Here is a 15,738-nt window from a genome sequence, read left to right on the forward strand (position 1 = left end):
AAGACCAGTAACCTTCAAACAACCTTTTGGGAAACTGAGGACTGTTAGGACTGTGATATGACACAGGCATGTTATGAATTGGACCTATTTATATCCTTCTAGTCACCTTGCTCATGTGCACTTTGTTTATGTACAGATTCTACTGGCTCTGTGGAGAGGTGCTGGCGCTCTGTTGGGTGTTTCCTGTATTCCTAAAGCCTGACTAGATGAATGGCTCTGAGTGCCACCCTGGGAATAAAGCCATCTTTATCTTTGGGCTTGATGTGTTTGTTTTTTACAGAAAGTTCAGAGGATCTGGGAAAGAACATCTTGCCGTCTGCAAGCACAGAGCACAGCGGAGACCTGAAAGCATCTTCTGCCGACCCCAGTGGTGGGAGAGAAGACACAGGCTTCCTCTGCTGGAAGAAGGGGTGCAACCAGGTCTTCAAGACCTCCGCCGCCCTGCAGACCCATTTCAACGAGGTGCATGCCAAGCGGCCTCAGCTGCCTGTGTCAGATCGCCACGTGTACAAGTACCGCTGTAATCAGTGCAGCCTGGCTTTCAAGACTATTGAAAAGCTGCAGCTCCACTCTCAGTACCACGTGATCAGAGCTGCCACCATGTGCTGTCTCTGTCAGCGCAGTTTCCGGACTTTCCAGGCTCTGAAAAAACACCTCGAGACAAGTCACCTGGAGTTGAGTGAGGCTGACATCCAGCAGCTTTATGGTGGGCTTCTAGCCAATGGGGACCTCTTGGCGATGGGAGACCCCACCCTGGCTGAAGACCACACCATAATTGTTGAAGAAGACAAGGAGGAAGAGAGTGACCTGGAAGATAAGCAGAGCCCAACAGGCAGTGACTCTGGGTCAGTACAGGAAGATGCAGGTTCAGAGCCAAAGAGAGCTCTGCCCTTCAGAAAAGGCCCCAATTTTACCATGGAGAAGTTTCTAGACCCTTCTCGCCCATACAAGTGTACTGTCTGTAAGGAATCTTTCACTCAGAAGAATATCCTGCTGGTGCACTACAATTCCGTCTCCCACCTGCATAAGTTAAAGAGAGCCCTTCAAGAATCGGCAACTGGCCAGCCAGAGCCCACCAGCAGCCCAGACAACAAACCATTTAAGTGTAACACTTGCAATGTGGCATACAGCCAGAGTTCCACACTGGAGATCCACATGAGGTCTGTGTTGCACCAAACCAAGGCCCGAGCAGCCAAGCTGGAAGCGGCAAGTGGCAGCAGCAATGGGACTGGGAACAGTGGCAGCGTGTCCCTTAGCTCCTCTACTCCAAGTCCTGTGAGCACCACTGGTGCCAACACTTTTACCACCACCAATCCAAGCAGTGCTGGCATGGCTCCGAGCTCCAACTTGCTGAGCCAGGTGCCCACTGAGAGTGTGGGGATGCCACCTCTGGGGAATCCCATCAGTGCCAACATCACTTCCCCTTCAGAGCCCAAGGAGGCCAACCGGAAGAAGCTGGCAGATATGATTGCTTCCAGGCAGCAACAGCAGCAGCAGCAGCAACAGCAACAACAACAACAACAAGCACAGACACTGGCCCAGGCCCAGGCTCAGGTTCAGGCGCACTTGCAGCAGGAGTTGCAGCAGCAGGCGGCCCTGATCCAGTCTCAGCTTTTTAACCCCACTCTCCTTCCTCACTTTCCCATGACCACAGAGACCTTGCTCCAGCTGCAGCAACAGCAGCACCTGCTCTTCCCTTTCTACATCCCCAGTGCAGAGTTCCAGCTCAATCCGGAGGTGAACTTGCCTGTGACCAGCGGGGCTCTGACGCTGACAGGGTCAGGCCCAGGCCTGTTGGAAGACCTGAAGGCTCAGGTCCAGATCCCACAGCAGAGCCACCAGCAGATTCTACAGCAGCAGCAGCAGCAGCAACAGCAGTCTCAACTCGCTCTTTCCCAGAGTCATTCCGCCCTCCTTCAGCCAAGCCAGCACCCTGAAAAGAAAAACAAACTGGTCATCAAAGAAAAGGAAAAAGAAAGCCAGCGAGAGAGGGACGGGTCAGAGGTGGTAGAGGGTAACACAGGACCAAAGGAATCACTGCCAGATGCCTTGAAGGCCAAAGAGAAGAAAGAATTGGCACCAGGGGGTGGTTCTGAGGCTTCTCTGCTTCCTCCGCGCATTGCCTCGGACGCCAGAGGGAATGCTACCAAGGCCTTGCTGGAGAACTTTGGCTTTGAGCTGGTCATTCAGTACAATGAGAACAAGCAGAAGGTGCAGAAGAAGAATGGAAAGACGGAGCAGGGTGAGAGCCTGGAGAAGCTTGAGTGTGACTCCTGTGGCAAGCTGTTTTCCAACATCTTGATTCTAAAGAGCCATCAAGAACATGTGCACCAGAACTATTTCCCCTTCAAACAGCTGGAGAGGTTTGCCAAGCAATACAGAGAGCACTACGATAAACTGTACCCACTGAGGCCCCAGACCCCAGAGCCACCACCGCCTCCGCCTCCACCTCCTCCGCCCCCACTTCCTGCGGCACCCCCCCAGCCAGCTTCCACGCCAGCCATCCCTGCATCCGCTCCACCCATCACCTCGCCCACCATTGCCCCTGCCCAGCCCTCCGTGCCTCTCACCCAGCTCTCCATGCCGATGGAGCTGCCCATCTTCTCACCACTGATGATGCAGACTATGCCACTGCAGACTCTGCCAGCTCAGCTGCCCCCTCAGCTTGGCCCCGTGGAGCCTTTGCCTGCCGATCTGGCCCAGCTGTACCAACACCAGCTCAATCCAACCCTGCTCCAGCAACAGAACAAGAGGCCCCGCACCAGGATCACAGACGACCAGCTCCGAGTGCTACGGCAATATTTTGACATTAACAACTCCCCCAGTGAGGAGCAGATCAAAGAGATGGCCGATAAGTCTGGTTTGCCCCAGAAAGTAATCAAGCACTGGTTCAGAAACACTCTCTTCAAGGAGCGGCAACGTAACAAAGACTCCCCATATAACTTCAGCAACCCTCCCATCACCAGTCTGGAGGAGCTCAAGATCGACTCCCGGCCACCTTCGCCAGAACCCCAGAAGCAGGAGTACTGGGGAAGCAAGAGGTCCTCAAGAACAAGGTTCACTGACTACCAGCTCAGAGTCCTTCAGGACTTCTTTGATGCCAATGCTTACCCAAAAGACGACGAATTCGAGCAACTTTCTAACCTATTGAACCTTCCAACCCGTGTCATAGTGGTGTGGTTTCAAAATGCCCGACAAAAGGCCAGGAAAAATTATGAGAATCAGGGAGAGGGCAAAGATGGAGAGCGGCGTGAGCTTACAAATGACAGATACATCCGAACGAGCAATTTGAATTATCAGTGCAAAAAATGTAGCCTAGTGTTTCAGCGCATCTTTGATCTCATCAAACACCAGAAGAAGCTGTGTTACAAGGATGAGGATGAGGAGGGGCAGGATGACAGCCAAAATGAGGACTCCATGGATGCCATGGAGATCCTCACCCCTACCAGCTCCTCTTGCAGCACCCCTATGCCCTCCCAGGCTTACAGCACCCCAGCACCATCAGCTAGCACAGCTCCGTCTGCCTTCCTGCAGCTCACAGCGGAGACTGATGAACTGGCCACCTTCAATCCAAAAGCAGAGGTGAGCGATGAGAAGCCAAAGCAGGCCGACCCTCCCAGTGTACAGCCAAACCAAACCCAAGAGAAGCAAGGACAGCCAAAGCCAGAGGTGCAGCATCAAGAGCAGCCCGAGCAAAAGACAAATGCACCCCAGCCCAAGCTCCCACAGCTGGCTGCCCCCTCCTTACCGCAGCCTCCTCCACAGGCACCCCCTCCACAGTGCCCCCTCCCCCAGTCGAGCCCCAGCCCTTCTCAGCTCTCCCATCTGCCCCTCAAGCCCCTCCACACATCAACTCCTCAACAGCTGGCAAACCTACCTCCTCAGCTAATCCCCTACCAGTGTGACCAGTGCAAGCTGGCATTCCCATCCTTCGAGCACTGGCAGGAGCATCAGCAGCTTCACTTTCTGAGTGCACAGAACCAGTTCATCCACCCCCAGTTTTTGGACAGGTCGCTGGATATGCCTTTCATGCTGTTTGATCCCAGTAACCCACTCCTGGCCAGCCAGCTGCTCTCTGGGGCCATACCTCAGATCCCTGCCAGCTCAGCCACTTCTCCTTCAACACCGACCTCCACGATGAACACTCTCAAGAGGAAGCTGGAGGAGAAGGCCAGCGCAAGCCCCGGGGAAAACGACAGTGGGACAGGAGGAGAAGAGCCTCAGAGAGACAAGCGTTTGAGGACAACCATCACACCGGAACAGCTAGAGATTCTCTACCAGAAGTATCTGCTGGACTCCAACCCAACTCGGAAGATGCTAGATCACATCGCTCACGAGGTGGGCTTGAAGAAGCGCGTGGTACAAGTGTGGTTTCAGAACACCCGAGCTCGGGAAAGGAAGGGTCAGTTCCGAGCCGTGGGCCCGGCACAGGCTCACAGGAGATGCCCTTTTTGCAGAGCACTCTTCAAGGCCAAGACTGCTCTAGAGGCTCATATCCGGTCTCGGCACTGGCATGAAGCCAAGAGAGCCGGCTACAACCTTACTCTGTCTGCCATGCTCTTAGACTGTGATGGGGGACTCCAGATGAAGGGAGATATTTTTGATGGAACTAGCTTTTCCCACCTACCCCCAAGCAGTAGTGATGGTCAGGGTGTGCCGCTCTCACCTGTGAGTAAAACCATGGAGTTGTCCCCTAGAACTCTTCTCAGCCCTTCCTCCATCAAGGTTGAAGGGATGGAAGACTTTGAAAGCCCCTCCATGTCCTCAGTTAACCTGAACTTTGACCAAACTAAGCTGGACAACGATGACTGTTCCTCTGTCAACACTGCAATCACAGATACCACAACGGGGGACGAGGGCAATGCTGATAATGACAGTGCAACGGGAATAGCAACTGAAACCAAATCTTCTGCACCTAATGAGGGGTTGACCAAAGCAGCCATGATGGCAATGTCCGAGTATGAAGACCGGTTGTCATCTGGCCTGGTCAGCCCAGCCCCGAGCTTTTATAGCAAGGAATATGACAATGAAGGTACAGTGGACTATAGTGAAACCTCGAGCCTCGCAGACCCCTGCTCCCCAAGTCCAGGAGCCAGTGGGTCTGCAGGTAAATCTGGTGACAGCGGGGATCGACCTGGGCAGAAACGTTTTCGCACTCAAATGACCAATCTGCAGCTGAAGGTCCTCAAGTCATGCTTTAATGACTACAGGACACCCACGATGCTGGAGTGTGAGGTCCTAGGCAATGACATTGGACTGCCAAAGAGAGTTGTTCAGGTCTGGTTCCAGAATGCCCGGGCAAAAGAGAAGAAGTCCAAGTTAAGCATGGCCAAGCATTTTGGTATAAACCAAACAAGTTACGAGGGACCCAAAACAGAGTGCACTTTGTGTGGCATCAAGTACAGCGCGAGGCTGTCTGTACGTGACCATATCTTTTCCCAACAGCATATCTCCAAAGTTAAGGACACCATTGGAAGCCAGCTGGACAAGGAGAAAGAATATTTTGACCCAGCCACTGTACGTCAGTTGATGGCTCAGCAAGAGCTGGACCGGATTAAAAAGGCTAACGAAGTCCTTGGACTGGCAGCTCAGCAGCAAGGGATGTTTGACAACGCTCCTCTTCAGGCTCTTAACCTTCCTACCACGTATCCAGCGCTCCAGGGCATTCCTCCTGTGTTGCTCCCCGGCCTCAACAGCCCCTCTTTGCCAGGCTTTACTCCATCCAACACAGGTGGGTCCTGCTCCAGGTGATTGTTTTTCAGAGTTCAGTAGATGCTCAGTTCTGTAACATGGTTACCAACACTCCGAGTAGTGGGCAAGTAGGACACTTGCCCCTCAGGTCACCTTAAAGCAACAGGATTGCAGGTACTATTATTGCAGTTCTCATTCAGCCATGTATCCCCAGTGCCAGTGGGTACTTGGATTCCTTGGATTCCCCTGTGTTGGCATGGAAGTGTCCACTTCAGAGTGACTCTTCTGACAGTACTTTCATGGTGTCTGTTACTAAGAAACATCTGACATGGTCATATGATCCCACTTACCGTAACTGTTATAAATAGAAGACAGTGGAATTGCCTAGCTAAGACTGTATTGGACCCTGTAGCAACTAGCTGGCTGGAGAGAATTGAAATCAACCCTTTGTCCGTCCTCATGCATGCAGTCCCACCCATTTTTCCAGAGCAGGGAGCCACTCTTATATGCTGGGTGCTTCTTCCACTTGTTGGCTTCTGTTCAGAACAGTAGCTAGTTTCTACAGAGACTTTCTCTTAGAATTCACTGACTGGGAGTCTTGTATTGGGTAATGCAGTTCTTAGTTTGGCCATGAAAACATTTACTCTCTCAGACAGATGACTGATGTGCACTCTAGGGTTCCTTAGCCGCCCCTTCCTTCTTTGTTCCCTCACTCGTGCTCATCTGGAATCACACATGTTTGCTGCTTGTATGGCCTCTCTTAAAGAAGGGGATTTTCTATGGTTCTTCGGACAGGCATTCCTTTGTTGTTTCTCCTCATCTGTCTTCACCCATCTTCTCACCTGTCTTAAATTGGACCTTCCTCTCAGCATCCTATGGGAATTAGGCAACGTGCTAGCAAGTCCCCTCCTCAAAAGTCTGTGCTAACCAGCAAGCGCACTAGACCTTCCCAAGGCCAAGGCCGCCTTATCTTTCTGAAGCTTGAAGCTTCAGTTGCTTCCTAGAGCAGTCCTAGTTAAATTAACCTAACAAAGGTGGTGGTTAACAAGCTATTGCATTCCTGCTCTCCATTTCCTACCAAAGGGAACAAGAAAGAAAGCATTAAGACAGAGATTTTTGCATAAATATGTCACACAGACTGATGTTGAAGCCAGCAAGACATAAGCTAGGAAACATTGTGGCAAGTGGTCAGACATTTGAATGATCCATGCAACCTAGGGCATTGGCAGGAAGGCCCAGCATATAATGATTTGAAAATGAGAGAATCGGGACCAGCAAGATGGCTCATTGGGTAAAACCACTTGCCATGCAAACCTGATGACATGATTTTGATCCCCAGAACCCACCAAAAGAAAAATGCTAATGCATTGGCACACATCTGTAATCCCAAGATTCCAGATGAGAAGTGGAAACAGGAGATTTACCCAGAAGCATATGGGCTAGCTTAGCTGTATATAGCTGTAGCTGGACAGGCATAAGACAGACCCTGCTCCAACAGGGCAAAAGGCAGGAACTAAGTCCCGAAAGTGTCCTTTGATCTTCACCTACCCACTATAGCACATGAACTCCCCCCAAACACACATACACAAATGATAATAAAAAATTTTAAAGTAGACTTAGAATGTTTGATGTATCCCCTTGTTTTACAGATGAGAAATCTGAGGCCCAGAGAGGTCAAGACCATTCAGCAAGCTAGGGTAGGAGCCAGAACTCCCATCCAGGCTTCTGGGCTCCCAGTGCTATGTGCTCTTCTTCCACAACACCCAATACAAGCCATTCAGTCAACAGGTATATGTGCTGCTCAGGTTCTGACCACTTAGAGTGGACTAGAGAAACAAAGCTGTGCTGTTCATCATCAGGGCAGCCAGATGTTCCCCAGCTACCAGCACTTCAACTACTGCAGTTTACAAAAGCACTGGACCTGGAATGGGAGGGAAGGAACCTGTGTTTATCAAGCAGTTACATATGTCAGGCCTGATTCTAAGCTCTCTCCACGTGGCCATTCAAGCAGTCCCTGCGATCTTCTACTATAGAAGGCCGAGGTTCTAAGAAATCTACTAGGGACCAAAGGTCACACATCTGATGTGTGTCAGCCGTGATCCACACAAGGTCAGTCTGACTCCACAGTAACTTTGAGTTTCCGGGGGATGAAGTACCTTGCCCAGTTCTGATCTTACAGATCAGAAAACCAACGTTATGGCCGTAGTGTGCAAGTGCAGCCAGTGCAGAGCTCGGTAAATAGCAGGGGTTCAGTAAGTGTTCCTTAAAACCTGAATCTCTTGCTAGTCCATCAGTTGAACACACATAAGGCCTTCTGACCTGAACCTTTCTCTTGAAAGCATGAAGCCATGGGCGTGGGCAAATCGACAGACGTTCCTGTTGGCTCTGGTCCCAGGCCTGCTGCCTACTGCCTACTCGCACACAGAAAGCCGCGCCCTAAGCCTATCGCTTATAATCCCACTCTGCCTCACTTAGGCCAGCTCAGCCAACAAGTCTTCGAACTTTCCTCACTAGCCAGTCACATCTTCTTACTGAGCCTCAGTCCCTAGTGTACATTAAGGAAATTGGATGAGTTGCCTTCAGTGGTTGTACTGAAGGAAGCTTGGCCTCTCCTGGGATTGGCAACATGAAGCAACCTTCTTCTTCACTTCTTTAATATGGAGGTTTTGATGCACTGTATCGTTCATGTTGGGAATGAACACAGTCTTCATCCAATGCTGGGCTTCGGAGTGTTTTGTTGTTGTTTTTGTTTTTTCCTTTTCTCTCCTCATGAAGACTGTCATGTATGTGACTTCTACCTCTGCTTTCTGGGAGAAGGTAGTCCTAGTCAGACATGTGTCCTGTGCTACACTGTCTACTCTTTCAGCTGTGGTAAACATGGAGGTGTTGGAGGTCTGTTGTCTGTGTTCTCTAACATCTGCCTGTTGTCAGTATTGTACATTGTTCAATCAACTCTGCCCCTTCCCAGCATATGCTTTCTCATCACCGCTAAAGCCTGGTGGCGATCAACTCTGTTTCATCACTCTGGGTCTCAGTCTTTATGCAAGGGACAGCTGTGGAGCCGTAGGCTCTTAGGCCTTGGGGTGGATAACGTTTTTTGTACATATCTATCAGGGTTGAGCAAGATCAAAGGTAGATAGGACTATACTTTGTATGGTCCCAGTTTTACAGTGGTGGGAAGGATGGGCTCTAATACCTTGGGAACTGAGGGTTTCCCCTCAAGTGTCTGCAACCCCACTGGCCCTGTTGTATATTGTTTACACAGAGGCAAAGGAGGTAGTATGCCTTACTCCACAGACATACTGCTACAGATGAGCTGAACCAAGGCACTAGAGCGATCTTCCCTGAATGAGTTGTTTTCTTTCTTCCCAGGTTCTTCCTCTACCTTCTTATTCATCTTCTCTCCATCCTCCTAAAGCATCCGCCCAGCTGCAGTGGGGCAGGATGGTGACGACACATGCACAAACTGTTGTGTTTGTTCATGTGGTCTTGGGGCCCTGCTAGGGTCTTGTATTGACTTTCTGTCTGTGGCACTTTGATGAAAGCTTTTGGTTTACTTGAGTCCCAGTTGCTAGAAGCTAGTTTGGGGGCCTCCATTGAATGGTATCTGGAAGTACATGGCAAGGAAAAGGTGAGCTCGTGAGTGCTGATGATATTGGGAGTGGAGAAGTATGGAAGCTGACCCAGGTCTGTGACTTGATTAAAATAGTTGGCCAACTAACCCTGGGCATGGCAGGGTATACCTGTTGACAACACTGGCTTTGAGAAAACTGTGACTGTGCCAAAAGCACAGGTGCAACACTTTGAATTTCTGACTCACCAACCCTTAGACTGATCCGTGATTTTCCTTTCTGTTTCCATTCCTTTTAGCTTTAACGTCTCCTAAACCGAACTTGATGGGTCTGCCCAGCACAACAGTTCCTTCCCCTGGCCTCCCCACATCTGGATTACCAAATAAACCGTCCTCAGCCTCGCTGAGCTCCCCGACCCCAGCACAAGCCACCATGGCAATGGCCCCTCAGCAACCCCCACAACCCCAGCAGCCGCAGCCACAGGTGCAGCAGCAGCCTCCTCCACCGCCCTCAGCCCAGCCAATACCTACACCACAGCTTCCCCTGCAACAGCAACGCAAGGACAAAGACGGTGAGAAAGGAAAGGAGAAGGAGAAGGCACACAAAGGGAAAGGGGAACCCCTACCTGTCCCCAAGAAGGAGAAGGGAGAGGCCCCTACAGCCACTACAGCTACCATCTCAGCCCCACTGCCCGCCATGGAGTACGCAGTGGACCCTGCTCAGCTGCAGGCCCTGCAGGCGGCCTTGACTTCAGACCCCACCGCATTGCTCACGAGCCAGTTCCTTCCTTACTTCGTACCAGGCTTTTCTCCTTATTATGCCCCCCAGATCCCTGGCGCCCTGCAGAGCGGGTACCTGCAGCCTATGTATGGCATGGAAGGCCTGTTCCCCTACAGCCCTGCCCTGTCGCAGGCCCTGATGGGGTTGTCTCCAGGCTCACTTCTGCAGCAGTACCAGCAATACCAGCAGAGTCTGCAGGAGGCGATTCAGCAGCAGCAACAGCAGCAGCAGAGGCAACTACAGCAGCAGCAGCAGCAACAGCAGCAGCAGCAACAACAAAAAGTGCAGCAGCAGCAGCAGCAGCAGCAGCAGCAGCCCAAAGCAAGCCAAACCCCAGTCCCCCAGGGGGCTGCCTCCCCAGACAAAGACCCTGCCAAAGAATCCCCCAAACCAGAAGAGCAGAAAAACGTCCCCCGTGAGGTGTCCCCCCTCCTGCCGAAACCCCCCGAAGAGCCAGAAGCAGAAAGCAAAAGTGCGGACTCCCTCTGTGACCCCTTCATTGTTCCAAAGGTGCAGTACAAGTTGGTCTGCCGCAAGTGCCAGGCGGGCTTCGGCGACGAGGAGGCGGCAAGGAGCCACCTGAAGTCCCTCTGCTTCTTCGGCCAGTCTGTGGTGAACCTGCAAGAGATGGTGCTTCATGTCCCCACCAGCAGCGGTGGCGGCGGCGGTGGCGGCGGCGGCTCATACCACTGCCTGGCGTGCGAGAGCGCGCTCTGCGGGGAGGAAGCGCTGAGTCAGCATCTCGAGTCGGCCTTGCACAAACACAGAACAATCACGAGAGCAGCAAGAAACGCCAAAGAGCACCCTAGTTTATTACCTCACTCTGCCTGCTTCCCCGATCCTAGCACCGCATCTACCTCGCAGTCTGCCGCTCACTCAAACGACAGCCCCCCTCCCCCGTCGGCCGCCCCGTCCTCGTCCGCTTCCCCCCACGCCTCCAGGAAGTCTTGGCCGCCAGTGGGCTCCCGGGCTTCGGCCGCGAAGCCCCCTTCTTTTCCTCCTCTCTCCTCATCTTCAACGGTTACCTCAAGTTCATGCAGCACCTCAGGGGTTCAGCCCTCGATGCCAACAGACGACTATTCGGAGGAGTCTGACACGGATCTCAGCCAAAAGTCCGACGGACCGGCGAGCCCGGTGGAGGGTCCCAAAGACCCCAGCTGCCCCAAGGACAGTGGTCTGACCAGTGTAGGAACGGACACCTTCAGATTGTAAGCTTTGAAGATGAACAATTACAAATGAATTTAAATAAAAAAATAAATAACAAACCAATTTCAAAAATAGACTAACTGCAATTCCAAAGCTTCTAACCAAAAAAAACAAAAAAACAAAAAACAAAAAAAAGGAAAAAAAAAGAAAGAAAAAGCGTGGGTTGTTTTCCCATATACCTATCTATGCCGGTGATTTTACATCCTTGTCTTTTTTTTTCTTTTAATATTAAAAAAAGAAAACACAAACCCTAACCCTGTTACATTGTGTCCTTTTAAAGGTACTATTGGTCTGGGAAACGGAAGTCCGCAGGGCCTGCCTATTGTTGTTGGAGCTTAAACCCCTTGTATATTTGCCCCTTTTGAGAACTGCCCCACCTTGATAGCACAGAGGAGCCCGGCATGCACTGTATGGGAAAGCACTCCACCTTGTTGCAGTTTTAAATTTCTTGCTATCTTAGCATTCAGATACCAATGGCTTGCTAAAAGAAAAAAAAAAAAAAAAAAGAAATGTAATGTCTTTTTATTCTCAGGTCAATCGCTCACACTTCGTTCTGTTTTCAGAATCGTTGTTTTATATGTTTTTTTCTTTTGTTCCAGAAAAGATTTTGTTTTGTTAATTTAAAAATGGGCAGAAAGTATTCAAGAGAAACAATGTGAACTGCTTTAGCTTTCTGGGGATTTTAAAAAATAGCTTTTCTGCTGAAGCCAGTTTCAAGGGGAAAAGCTTGAGCACTCCCACCTTCAGAGAAAAAAAAAAAAAAAAAACCCACACAAAGAGTGTTGAGGACTTGTAGCTTAAAAAAAAATGAGTTTTAAAAACTGACTTTCTGTATTTATGGTAGGTATGACCATTTTTGGTGTTGAGTAGATTGCTGCATTGGGAATGAGCTGAAGCAGTATGGTAGACTTAAACCCCTTGTGCATTTAGCTTTTTGTGTGGTCCAGCGACAGCTCCTCATTTGATGTCTTGTTCATCCCTAGTGGATAGATTGCAATCTGTTGCTTCACCTAAGCTTCTCTTCCCTTTGTCCCTTAATTCCACTTTGTCTCCCCTGCCCCAACTCCCATCCTCTCATCTCCCACTGAAAGTAGCTGCCTTCGTTTCTTGGAGGGTGGCTGCAGAAATATTTTATAAACCTAAAGAAAGAAATTTCAGAGGACTCCAGGGATCATCAGAGTCCTCACAGATTATTTTTGGTTGGGGAGTTGAGACTTTTGAAAGGCATTTAATTCTAGTTACCTGTGTCTGGTAGCCCTGAGCATTTATTTTTTATTTATCCTGTTTTTCTTTGTGCCCCTTCTCTCTCTCTCTCTCTCTCTCTCTCTCTCTCTCTCTCTCTCTCTCTCTCTCTCTCTCTCTCTCTCTCTCTGCTTGATCTGTGGACACTTCAAATATTCTTTTCTTGAACTAAAACACTCGTTTCAGCTTGTGTAATTGGGGCTGTGTGCTTTTCTTTCTAAGAAGTTTTTGGCTAGCGATTTGGTTTTGGTTTTTGTGTTTGTGTCTTTTCTTTCCTCTCTCAGAAAAAGAAATTTCATGCTTTAAAAAAAAAAAATCCAAAGAAACACCCTTTCACTGCTGATGCAGAAAAAGGGGAAAGGGTTCTTGTTACTTGAGAATTTGTTTCTGATTTAAACAAACAAGACTTAGTTTAATAAAAGAAAGAAAGAATAACACAAAAGAGTTCCCAGGTCGTTCTGCGCTTCCTCTGCAAGCAGAGAGGCAGCCGTTAATGACAATTCCAGATACCAAAAGACACATTTTTTTTTTCTTTTACTTCAAAGTTTTGTCCTTGTGTTAGGCAGTCTGAGCGGCGAGTGATCCAGAGTGCAGCCAACAAAGAACAGATAGCAATGTACAGAGAGCAAAAAAGGAAACTCGTGCGTCAGGCACTTGTGTTCCTGTTAATATCCATATTCCTGTAACACAACACAATGCAACACACAACCCATTTTCATCTTAAAACAGTCTGAACTTTGAAAGGAAAACTTTGTGCTGCTAAAACAAGTTTTGAAGACAAATAGATGCTTTGCTGTTTCAGTTTCATAACCAACCAAACACCAACAGACATAATCTCCCTCGCCCCCAAAGTGTGAAGTCCTTCTCCCTCACTCTCTTCCTTATGTTTCAAAGGGAACTTTGAAGACTGTGAATCCAGGTTCCGTTGGCCACCTTCCGGGCTTCTTCCCCAGTGCTGAGGCCACTCATTGACTTTGCAAAAGACTGGAGCATTCCAAGATCTGAAATCTTTCTTTTTTTTTTTTTCTTTCCTTTTTTTTTCTTTCCTTTCTTTCTTAGCCGGGACTATTTTTATGAATTTGTTTTTAGTTAAAGAAAGAGTAGATCCTAAACTGTTGTATATATTTCTAAGTAGGCTGATGCACAGTGCAAAATCCTTTTTAATTTTTTAAACGTAGAAATACTAAAAGAGTACCATCTTAACTATTCATATCAGTATCCAGTTGTAGCATAAGGTGTCAAAAACAAATACGCAAAACACTTACTGTTTTAAATAGCTATTTCCTTTTAACAAGAATTCTTGTATTTCTCCCTGTGTTTTGAGATGAACACTTTTAAATTTTAAAGTTGTACAGTTTTTTTTTGTTTTCCATTATTTTATCTTGTTTGTAACTCTATGAAATATATATATATATATATTTTTTGCCATCTAACTGTTGTATGTTACTGTGTCTGTATCTATAGAAAAATGTTTGTTTTGGGTTCTCTGTGTGATACCAATTAACAATTTAACACTAGCTTTACCTGTCATTCTGCTAGGTCTTCTTGAAAACCGTTTTTTTAAGATGATATTGCTTGGTAATAGTGCAATTTCTATCCTCCCCACCCCCGACCTCAAGTTCCCTTGGAACTCTGCCAGCCCTTTCCCAGTGGTTTTGTTTGTTCTATTTTGAGCTACTATCATCCTCCCTCTGTAAGGCAGAGTGACTGTCAGTGTTTCACTGTGCCACACCTTGACCCGTGGGTGTGTTTGGCAACAATAAGGTGGTTGGGTAGAATGGCTAAGCGTGCTTCTCCCCACCAGTGTTCCTCAGAGATCTGTAAGAACCTCAACCAGGAGTGGGTTACACACTGAAGGCTTTCCTCTACTAGCTGCACCACCCACAAGTATGGCCATCACAGAAGACATTCTCAGCACTAACCCAGAAATAGCAGAGCAGTCAGTGATGGTGAAAATCAGAAGGCAGACAAGAGCTGGTCATGGATTTGTGGACTAGCAGCCACAGTGGCTGTGATCTGTAGCACAACAAAGCATACATTTACTACAGTGCTCAGCTGTTTAGATGATCTCACTCAGGAGTTTACTCCTGTCTGCCGTTGGAGCCGGGAGCTGGGTAGACCATCTCAACTCACTTTTAAAATTAGTTCCTAACTTCTATTGGCACTTAGAGTTTTGGGTTTTTGTTTTGTTTTTTATTAGTTGTTGGCAGGAATTTTCCCCTTTAGTTCCTTCATGATGTGACTTGGTGCTAGACACTATTTGGCATGCTGCACCAGGCTACCTGTCAGAATTAGAATTGTTTCATCCATCCTTTCTCTCTGTCCCTCCCGTAAGTTTAAGAAGGAAAACACACACTTACACACAAACACATACACACACACACACACACACACACACACACACACACACACACACACTGCATCGAGGAAGTTGGGTTTTTTGTTTGTTTTTTAACTAAAAGCTATTTAAAAAGATGAATGTGGCCAAAGTTTTACACAATTGAAAATAAAGTAAGACAGGAGGCACATGTTGAAACCTGAGTTATCAGGCATGGCAGGAAGTTGCAGGAGAGAGAGGCAGTGACCCAAGCCAGTGCACTTGATGTTCATGGACATATATTTTTTTTAAATAATAAATTAAATTAAAACATTTTAAATAGAAGCATAAAATTGAGTTGGTTGTTTGTTGGCGCTGAGATACTGCCCACTGTGAAACAAAGCTTTGACTAGTTTTTTGTTTTGTTTACTTTCTTCAGGGGGGAGGGGGGCAAGTTTGGGTAGGAAAGAAAGCATAAATGAACGTGACCCTGAGGTAAAGAGGTATATGAACAGCCTTTGCAATGTACAAAAAACCACAACAAAAAAAAAACAAAAAAAAAAAACAAAAACAACAAAAATAACAAAAAAAATAGAGCAAGTGAAACCAAAAATGATGTTCTTGGTGTTTTTCTATAATGTAGTCTTGTTAGCTTTTTGTTACTGTAACAATGCTGATCTCGAACTGTACCAAAACACATGGAGACTAACAGAACCACAAGGAACTCTCAAACTGAAAAAGAAACTTGTCACAAAAACTTTGTTGTCATAGTTAAGTTGATTGTAGATGGTAATTGAATATACTCCTTTGAAAATATTTCATCAAGTATGTTTCCTGCTCATTGTGATACATTAAAAAAAATATGAGCAAAAGTTCTTGTCTGTTACCAGATTTTTGTGCATGTACCGGAGCATACATGAAAGAGATGCC

The 15,738-nt window shown here is 48.0% G+C and overlaps 1 protein-coding gene across 4 annotated transcripts in view; it reads left to right on the plus strand.

Annotated features, from left to right (window-relative positions):
* The window catches only part of Zfhx3 (zinc finger homeobox 3), a 244,019-nt gene extending 228,619 nt beyond the window's left edge, over positions 1–15,400 (plus strand). For all 4 annotated transcript variants that reach the window (XM_027405955.2, XM_035442664.1, XM_027405956.2 and 1 more), the window contains 2 exons: positions 281–5,731; positions 9,562–15,400. In XM_027405955.2, coding sequence (XP_027261756.1) covers positions 281–5,731; positions 9,562–11,255 — 7,145 coding nt within the window. In that variant the 3' untranslated portion in view covers positions 11,256–15,400. The remainder of the gene's footprint in view (positions 1–280; positions 5,732–9,561) is intronic.
* Positions 15,401–15,738: the final 338 nt, after the last annotated feature.

Source organism: Cricetulus griseus, chromosome 3 (genome assembly GCF_003668045.3).
Source record: "Cricetulus griseus strain 17A/GY chromosome 3, alternate assembly CriGri-PICRH-1.0, whole genome shotgun sequence".
Lineage (NCBI taxonomy): Eukaryota > Metazoa > Chordata > Mammalia > Rodentia > Cricetidae > Cricetulus > Cricetulus griseus.